The sequence below is a fragment of the Canis lupus genome, chromosome 14 (assembly GCF_003254725.2).
Source record: "Canis lupus dingo isolate Sandy chromosome 14, ASM325472v2, whole genome shotgun sequence".
NCBI classification, from domain to species: domain Eukaryota; kingdom Metazoa; phylum Chordata; class Mammalia; order Carnivora; family Canidae; genus Canis; species Canis lupus.
Genome location: NC_064256.1, coordinates 31,044,120 through 31,054,522, shown reverse-complemented (window position 1 = coordinate 31,054,522; position 10,403 = coordinate 31,044,120). Strand labels below are relative to the sequence as shown.

Genomic DNA, 10,403 nt, shown 5'->3' with positions numbered 1-10,403 from the left:
CACAATCAATAATGATGCATTTCTGTAAAGTGCAATAATCCAAATTCTTACTGAGTAGCAGTCAGGCTGCGGTCCCAATGCTGAACTTTTAAAAGAAGATATAGGAAAACACTAGATGGAATTTATGATCAACCCTTTCAAAAGGAATTCTTAAGGCACATTTGCGGGTTTATTTATTCAAACATTTACTGACACCAACTTCTTGCCAAGCTATGCGTTGTGCTGTATGGCAATCAAAGATACACAGTTGAGCAAAATACAACCCATCCCCACCGTTGAAGACAGCATAGACTGCAGGAATCAGCACGGAAATGGACCTTAGTAACCATCGACCCTGGTGGTTCTCAGTAATATCCTGATACCGGGATGATCAGTTATCACCCCAAACTTGTGTGCAGACCTCGCCCAGGTGACCTACTGAGTCAGAAACTCCCTGTACTGGGGTTCAGGGAGTTGCGGCCAGCAATCCAGGTGATCCCTTTGAGTGATCTGGATGCATACTGAGCTTTGAGAACCATCAACCTACCCTAATTATAGTTTACCTTTCTTAGGTCACAGACCACTCAGAATCTGCTGCCAGCAGAGTCTTGCATATAACTTTGGGTAGTGTGAGCTGTGAAGTCCTAGTTTAAGGAATGATCTTATCCAGACCCTTATTTTACAATTAAGCAAAGTAAATACCAAGAATTAAGTGACTCGCTAATTAGTTAAACAGCTAATTAATGGCAGAATGCTGCCTCCAAGCTCAAGCCAGACAATCCCAAATTCATCTCTGTACTCCTCTGCCTACACACCAGCAAAAGCAAAATGTGGGAGGCAGAACATGTAATTGAAGCCACAGTAATCTCTGATTTAATTTTTGAAGAATTGATCTTGCCCACATAAAATGCGACTACTGCTTCAGAGAAGGCAGGCATGATTTTCTTTTTGTAATAGCTACCATGAGGAAATGTGTGCGTTCCAAAACTATCTCTGAAAAACAGATATTCTCTGTACCAAAATAACAGATATTCTCTGTACCAAAATAAAATAGTGCAACATTTTGGCTCATTAGAAAAAGAATGTTCTTGGGGCACCTGGGTGGCTCAGTTGGTTAAGGGTCTGACTCTTGATTTTGGCTCAGGTCATGATCTCAGGGTCATGAGTTTGAGCCCTGCATCAGGTTCTAAGGTGGACATGGAGTCTGCTTGAGATTCTCTCTCTCCCTTTGCCCCTCCCCACTCCCTCTCAAAAAAAAAAAAAAAAGTTCTCGTGTTTCACATGTTCTTGCTGAAAGAGCTGGGTATTATTGTTGGTAGAAAGATTGTATTTACTTAATTACATATCAGAAAGGAACTAAACAAAGGACAACAACAAAATTGGTAAAGCAAAGTTGAATGAAAGAAGGTTATAAACAAAATAACACTGTCTGCAACCACTTCGAAGACAGGCAAAATGCCTCTATGCTGTCAGAATGCAAGGTAATGATTTATGTTGAGGAAGTGAAGGTGGAGATTGGGAAAGGCACGGGGCTGGGGGGGGGAGGTGCTTCTGAGACTCTGCTAATGTTCTCTGTCTCATTTGATGGCTGATTACATTCAAGATGTGCTGTTTCTATTCAAGACATAGACTATGCATTTTTATTTATTGATCGATAAATAATTGAAAGACACAAAACCAAGATGTAGAGATTTTAGATGTGCAAAGACTAGTTCTTAAAAGGTGTTTTTCTTTTCTTTTCTTTTTTTTTTTAAAGGTGTTTTTCATGCAAGAATTGTTTTACTCACATTCATTTTACAAGAAGAGGGCCACGGCAGTGTAGAAAGCATCTATTCGGAAGGCCTTTGAAGCCCATCATCTTTCAAAAATAGAGTGGAGAGAGGTAATTGCCATTCGCTGGGAGAAAGTGAGGTCAGAGATGTTGAATCACCTCAGGTGAGGACACCACGTTGGCTCAAATCAGATGATTCTATAGCCAGACAAGACCTGAGGTGTTTCCAGACTGCTGGTTTCCTTGGCTTGTAAATGAAATATTTTACTTTTTCCTACTCCTACAGTTTTATAAATCAGATCTGCTGAATTTCAGAAGTTTAAACTTTTTTTTTTTTAGAAGTTTAAACTTTCATATCTTTAAAGGCTAACAGAGAGTTTTAAAATGTTAAAATTTTTAACTAAAATGATACTGCCTTGAACTATGCCCAATATGGGAGTAAATGCATTCAGATGTATAAATGCAAATTCAGAAAGTAAGACCACATTGTGTTAAGAATACTCAAATTATTTAATCCTAAATTCCATTTCTATTTTTCTTAATAATCATAAACAGATTTAAGTAAAAATATTTTGAATGGTTACGCTTTTAAATATTTTTCAAATATTTTTGAATGCTTTTTAAAAGCAGAGTTATAAAATGTCTCATATTGAACCATGGCTATAAATACGGCCCATCCATAATAAGAACAATTACATATATTGTAAAATCACGTTTTTGAAGAGTTATTGATGTGGTAAAAATGTTACAGAATAGTATTTAATGAAGGGTGAGACATAAAATTGATGTAGAATGGACCCATTATTTAAAGAATTAAGCAAAACTAGTATTTGTAAGAATATAAAAACATTGGAAGTATTCATCTCTGTAGCAGAAAACTATGTCATCGTTTCTTTTTAAAAGATTTTATTTATTCATGAGAGACACACAAAGAGGGAGGCAGAGACACAGGCAGAGGGAGAAGCAGGCTCCTTGCAAGGAGGCTGATGCTGGACTCGATTCTGGATCCCAGGATTACACCCTGAGCCAAAGGCAGATGCTCAACGGCTGAGCCACCCAGGCATCCCTTCCATGTTCTTTCTAAAGAAATTCAAGTATACAGAATAAAAAGGGAAAAATTCTTTTTCTTCCAGCTCTGCCCAAGACTAATACAGAAATAATTAGAAAATATCATTCCCTTTCTATGTATTTATAAAGGTATATTATATAGACACAGCTCTTCTTAATGGTGAAAATATTCTTAACCTACATTTTCTTTTAATCATATATTATGAGCAACTTTTTGAGTCTACCTCATTCCCTCATATGGCTTTATCATAATTTATTCCACTAGACAATTTAAAAATCTGTCCATTCCAGTTTCATTATTAACAGAATGATCACTGCACATGTCTGTGGGCACACCTATAGAGTGGGTTCCAGAATGGAAGTGCTGAGTCAAAGAATATGAGATTTTTAAAGTGTTAATATTTATTGTAAGTTTTAGCTCTAAAGGTCGTGATTTATTTGCACATGCTTTGATTGAGCATCTTTCCATATTGTCTGCCCATTTTAATGGACTTTTCAGTCATTTTGGATTTTTTTTCACTTTTTCATTATTTATAGATGCTCTTTATGTTGATTATTTTTATCAAAAATATTTTCATCTAATCTGTTGAAACTCTGATCCCACATATATTTGGTATTTATTACTCATGTATGAATGCTTCAATATGAAAAAACGTGTTGACATTTTATAATCAGATTTTGGGTTTTTTTTTTTTTTTTGTTACGCTTTTCCCATGCCTGTTATGTAGGTATTTCCTACATTTTCTTTCAGTGTTTTCATTATTTTAACATTAAATCAAGACTTGTGACTATCCAGAAACTTTTATTTATTTTGTTAGTTTTAAAAATACTTAAGATGCTTTTTTCTTTTTATTTGAATATAGTTGACAAACAATATTACATTAGTTTCAGGTATACAGCATAGTGATTCAACTCAATACATTATGCCAAGCTTACAAGCGTAGCTACCATCTATCACCATACGCTATTACAATACAATTGACTGTATTCCCTATGTTGTACCTTTTATTCCGATGACTTACTCATTCCATAATTGGAAGTCTTTATCTCCCACTCCTCTCACCCATTTTGCCCATCTCCCACCCCTTGGCAACCATTTATTCTTTGTATTTATAGGTCTGTTTCTTGTTTTTGTTCATTTGTTTTGTTTTTTAGATTGCACGTATTAGTGAAATCATATGGTATTTGCCTTTGTCTGACTTATTTTATTTAGCATAATACCCTTCAACTCCATCCATGTTGTCACAAATGGCAAATATCTATATCTATGCCATATTGTCTTTATCTATTGATACAGTCCTTGCTATTTGAACATTTTCCCCCTCCATGCTTGCTTACCTTAAAATCACTACCTTAAATTGTTTGGAAAAAAATATTCTGTGCTAGAAAATGTTAAGTATTGAGTATCTTATCAGTGCTACTTTTTATAATTTAGAAAAGTGATTTTCTGGAGTCTCTAGATGTTTATTCATCTAGAAAAAGTGCTATTTAAAAAAAACACTTGCTTGAATTGTAGAGACATATTTTCATTATAATTTGACAGAAGAACATAGAGGAGAAAGAGTATTAGGTGTGGGACTCAGAAGATGGGACTTTTAGTTCTATCTTGGTCACTAACTTTAAGGCTTTGGACAACTCTGTGCCTTTCTAGCTCTGTGTGCTCACCTTTGATATAGTGAAAACAAAGTCAGGTATCCTCCAACACACTTTTTGTTGTTTCCCCAAGTTGAAGGGGAAAGTCTTTTACACATTGACATATAAAATTAAACATGATATATATGAAATAAGACATAAAAATTGACATAAAATTTTTATTACAAATTGCATGTCATTTTCAAAATTTTTACCTTTAATAAATCTATTTTTGTCAAAATATCAGATACAGATTTAACTTATTCCACTTCTGAAATATGCCATGTATCTTAATTGGCAGTCAGCACTTATCAAGTTAGATGGCCAAATTTATGTTCCAACTAAAATTTTCCATTTTTCTCAATTTAAACAAACACACTTGCATGTATTCTAGGATGTAACTACCATTTCATACTACTAATTTTTAGGTAGGGGGAAGAGGGGTAGCTAGATAATGGAGGCTTGTCATGAATTGATAGCCTGGAAGGTATCAGACCCCTCTCCCTTCAGGTTTTTGCATTTCTTTCAAACGTCTATCCTAGAAGAATAACACATTCTAGAATTGTCCCAGTACCAGCTGGTGTTCATCTCCAGGGCAGTGTACCATAATTAGATGAGGCATTAATACTTTCTTTTATAATACAGGGAAATTGTGAACAAGCAGACTACAAAAGAAATCTAGTTCGGAAGAGGGGCATCGCTCAGCAGAATTTCAAGGATAGACATACGTACAACCAGGGGTATTCTAATCACTTCAAGGTGCTGTAAAGCTCTTTCTTCCTGGCTTAGTTATTCAGTCATTATTCCTGTGTAATGAAAATGACATTCTCACATACAGAGGATTTTTTTCAAAAGGATCTATTCAAATTAATATTTCCCTATCCATTGTTGGGACAGAGAACTTGACAGTGCTCTAATGGGGAGAAAGGAATCAATCAAAGGCTGAGTGTTTAAAATACAGGAGGAAACCATCATGTTCAGATTTAGGTGTGTAGTTGTCATATGGAAAAGATTTCCTTTTCTTCCTGAGGACAAATAGATTGACTAGAAACCTGTCTTTTGATACAGGATGGTGACATGACAATGATAAAGTTCTTTATACACTTAATTTGCTGAATGTTGTTTGGCATGTATCCTCCTTGTTTCAACTCTTATACTTAGATAAAATGTCTTGGAGATAACCATTGATTGCCCCAATAGCAACAGGTGCATTCCTTAAGTTTTTCAAGAGTTAAGAAAGAACCCTGTAACAAAACTATGAGCTTTCCCAAACAGTAAGATGTTTCCACATTGTTACTATTGAGGACAAGATAATTTAAAGACAAAACTCACCTAGTTATAAATATAAACAAAGATCTGTTTACATATGTATATCAATTACCCCTCCAAACAGGGAGGAAATAGTACTGAGAAAACATGAGAAGTGTGGAACTATATATTTACATACCTAATAATTATAAAATACTATCGCTTCATGGTATTAGTGCTAATGTGCATGTATTTTGGGTTGATTTCGCCCATCTAAGTACTAATCTGGCCCGACCTTGCTTAGCTTTTGAGATCAGACAAAATTGAGTGTGTTCAGGATGGTGTATGGCTGTGGACTTTTGGGTCAATTTCTATTGCAGTATGAAGAAGAATGAAATGTACTACTTATGATGGTGAAAGAAACAGAGTTGTTTCTATAGATGACAAATGTAACCATTCACAATTTTGGTTGGAGGGAAAAAGCATAATGATGAAAGGTCATCTGTGTAAAAAGTCATGTGCACTAAAGAAAGCTCTGAGAATAGAAGCCCAGATTTTTAAAAAGCCATTTATTTTAAAAAACTGGTTTGTCAAATCACATATACGAGCAGATACACAACTACCAAAGTGGCCCTGTAATAGACACCAGTGGGGCGTTCACCACACAGTACCTGAAAAATACAGCTAAAAAAGAGGAGTCTGTTGAGTATTTAATTTCAGATACCTACTTGACTCCTTGTTGAATGGCTTTAAGTTAGCATATAGTGAGTGAGAGGTAGAGTCCCAAGTATAATAGCTGATGCCTCAGGGCTCCATTTAAAAACAAAACAAAAACAAAAACCATTTCCCCCTCGGCATGAGGGAAACCTATCCTATTTTTTTTTTTTCCTTTGTGAAAACAGAAGCCAAGTTTCTCTTCTCAAATGGTTCAGCATTCCCAGTAAAAGTGTTGTGTGGTAGCCTAGGTATTGTGCTTCTTGAGCCATCTAATTTTCTTCACCTTCCGATTCAGATTCTGGGGAGAGAAGAGAGAGAAAAGTCAGGTTTTTTATTAAGAGATTCCTTAAAAAAATAAGATAAAGATTTACTTATTTATTTTTAGAGAGAGAGAGAGCAAGCACGGGGGTGGGGGAGAGAGACTCATCAAGTCAACTCCCTGCTGGGCGCAGATCCTGACCAGGGCTCCATCTCACAACCCATGAGATCATGCCCCAAGCCAAAACTAAGAGCCAGAAGCCTAACTGATTGAGCCACCCAGGCACCTGTCCTTTTAAAAAAATTTTTATTAAGTAGTGCTCGCTTAGGCATCATATATACTAAAAAAAAAAAAAAAAAAATTAAATAAATTGTAGGCCAAACACGGGACTCCAACTCATGACCCTGAGTCAAATGCTCTGCCAAGTAAACCACCCAGATGCCCCCAGAGATTCCTTTAAATAAAGTCATGGAAGAGTTTCTAATCTGTCTCACACCCCAACCCCAACCTCCCAAAGAAATTTTCTTGCTACAGGCATGCATTTACTAGGGAAGAGAGTCACACGAGGGCAGTAGCAAACTGTTTTTTGCTTTTCAATGAACTTTGCCTTTCTAAAAATGTACCATACTCATACATATTATTCTTTCACTGAGTACTCCCATTGTAAGTACTAGTGAACTGGTTAAGGGGTTATAAAAACCTACATAATCCCATAATCAGTAAGGTAGTCAATTTTTCCCCCTTTCACAAAAGCCTGATGATTTATTCCATTGTCCCCCATTAGGATGGACAATTTAACAGGTTATCTTTTTTTTTAAACCATGTAGGACATTTCATTGCTTTCATTTCAGAAAGGAAGGCTAAGTTTGTAGGCAAGATGTTCGATATGGAAAATACCCTAAGGACTTTAGTTTTAGGAGAGCCAGAAAAACCTGTGGGAGAGGTAGATACCTTTAATTATAATGAGAAAGTGTCTGCTAAAATGGTTGTTAAATGGCATCATACCTTCTTCTGCGTTTTGCAGCCACTCAACGAATTTCTTCATCTGGTCAAGAAAGACACTTTTGCCTTTGGCAACGTGAGCCTCCTTGTACCATTTCAGTATTGCTTCTTCACTCAGTACATCAGCTGCAATTTCAAACCAAAGATTTCAAAGTTACTACATAAATGTCATTTTTTAAAAAATGTCCTGTTTTAAAGCAATTTTTGTCTTATAATTTAATAGAAACCAATCACTTTAAAATACTAAAAGCTCTCTTATAAAACAAACCCATATCTGAAATGTATCAAGATGAAAAGGAATCAAGCTCATTTCCATATAGCAAGCACAGTGCTGTATTTTGGGAGTTAGTTTAGCAAATACTTAAGTGATGATGATGATGATGATGATGATGATGATATATCCCATCAGGCATGATATATTGCAGGCTCATCTGTGAGTCACTACTGGGACTTGGAAATCTTTCCCAGTGCTAATTTGCTGGTAGGAAAGTGGGTTATTTTGTAATTTTGCAAATGAATCAGCAATTCCAGCAATTCAGAACACTCTGTGTTCTGCCAACTTCAAACACGTCTTGATTAAGCAGTAACCTCAAATGACTGGTCTTTTAAGAGGATTTACTCTCTTAGGAGAGAAAAAAAAAAGGCAAATAAAAACACATAAGTAGAATATAATAGTGCTATTAACAAACAAGTATGAAGATGAGCTATCTGGGTGTATCATAGGACCAATATACATGTTACTCAAAATTCTACATTTATTCTATCACAAAGTCATGAATTTCTTATAATATCCTAAATCACAAGAGCAATGTTTTCTTTGTACTCCATTAAGAGAAAAACAGGGACATTAGGTAGACTCTTATAGGTTTCTAGCAAAAAGCATTATCTATTAACTACTCTACCTTAAATTCTAAATCCCACAGATGTGCCATGAAACCCTCAAGTTACCACTAATTTAGACTACTTAATGTTAAGAACAGGAAGGAGAATATGAAAATAATGGTCTATGTATTTTGCCAACATTCCAATGGGTTGTCTTTTGGGATTTCAGGGTAAGAAATGAGATGGGAAGCAGATAAAAAGAATTTATTATTGTCCCCAACACCCACCCAATCCATTAGAAATGCTGATAAATCACACTAATGAGGTTTTGCAGTTAAAATATAATTTTAACTTAAAAAAACAAGCAAAATAATTTGATATTGTTTTCTTTGAAAACATCACTAATGTTTTCATAACCCAAACTGGAAGTCCTTTTCAAAATTAATTGGTTTGAATTCAGTGGAAGAGAGTGAATGGACTAAAAATGCACACAACTGATTGTAGAAAATATCAAGTTTGTTTTCCTTATTTTCATCATTAAATACACTACATTTTGCAAGGGAAGAAGAAAGTCTGGATTTACTCATTCATAAAAGCTGGGTGTAAAAATCATAATCAAGAGTCCTATAGAATTACTCTTAGCATCTCATCTTTTCGCTCCCATTCCCAGCTCCTACTCTTCTCTCACAATGATAAAAAGACTTTGGCCATTTGCCATCAAAGCCCAGTGTTTGCAGAGGTGAGGAGCAGACAGTTCATACATAGCCCAAGGACATGACTTGTTCTTGTGCAAGGCTGCTTTGCAGATTTTTCAAGAACACTTATTGACTCAAACATGGATTTTTTAGTCCTTTTTAGAGAATTTGTTTTTATGACATTTTTTAAGAGGCTTATGATTTAGATCACTCAATTTCCAAACTGTTTTGGTCATGCTTTCCTATCAGATCACTTAGCATGTAAATCTAACATATGTATTTTTTTTTTTTACAGGCAAGCACTACAGAACTATTATTATAAAATAAACAGATTTTAAAATGTAACAAACACATAGAGAAATGCTATTTTATCTCCTTACTTTAATGAACTATGTGTGATGCAATGCTCATGTTGGAAAGCTGATGGAGACTGCACTTTTTCCCTCAGGTTTTCCTTCTGAAGATTAAGAGCTCCTCCGTGCATTTTATTGCCCCACAGAGGCTGCAAGAGGCCATGTCACTATTAAAATGCTGGTCAAACAGACACTGAATCACTAGGTAAAACTTATCAGAAGCACTGTCCACAGAAAGTGAGACAAACTGCAAAGTTGAGTTCCTAGAAGAGCCTAATTTAGTAATGAATACTTGCTGCAAGACCAAATTTCTAGTACCAGGGAAGAAATAATAAAGAGGGGGCAAAAACAACTACACAGGACAGCTTAGGAAGCAAAAGCACAGACATCAAAAAGTTGAAGAAACTCAACGTTTGTTTAGTGAAAGGCCTAATCTAAAGAGGAAAGAACTTCCTGAGGTACAAAGAGATAACTTCCTCCCCTACTAAGGAAAAGTGGGGAGAGGAGTTCATTAACGCTGAAGAACAACAGTGTTTGTCGGGATCTCCCAGAAATGCCTGCTAGGAATAGAATATCAGTAAAAGTACAGTAAGAAAAACATTCTACAAGTGCATGTAGAATTCTCTCAGATTACAAAATATCTTCTTCCATTCTATCTGGCTTAATACTATGTGCCTCTAACATCCTATCTCACTTCTCATCCTCCTCTGTGTGAGTCTTATTTTAGAAATGAAATGGTGACTTTAATTCTTGGTTTTCTTCTACACTCTAAAATTTAGCATCTATTCTGTTCATCGTCTCATTCCCAGCATTTAATGGAAGATCTGCCATCTACTACGCATTCAATAAATGTATGA

The 10,403-nt window shown here is 35.5% G+C and overlaps 1 protein-coding gene across 3 annotated transcripts in view; it reads right to left on the bottom strand.

Annotated features, from left to right (window-relative positions):
• Positions 1–6,250: 6,250 nt before the first annotated feature.
• BZW2 (basic leucine zipper and W2 domains 2) overlaps positions 6,251–10,403 on the bottom strand; it is a 63,329-nt gene continuing 59,176 nt past the window's right edge. For all 3 annotated transcript variants that reach the window (XM_025464262.3, XM_025464261.3, XM_025464260.3), the window contains 2 exons: positions 7,680–7,802; positions 6,251–6,713 (listed from right to left, as the gene is read on the bottom strand). In XM_025464262.3, the coding sequence (XP_025320047.1) occupies positions 6,685–6,713; positions 7,680–7,802 (152 nt within the window). In that variant the 3' untranslated portion in view covers positions 6,251–6,684. The remainder of the gene's footprint in view (positions 6,714–7,679; positions 7,803–10,403) is intronic.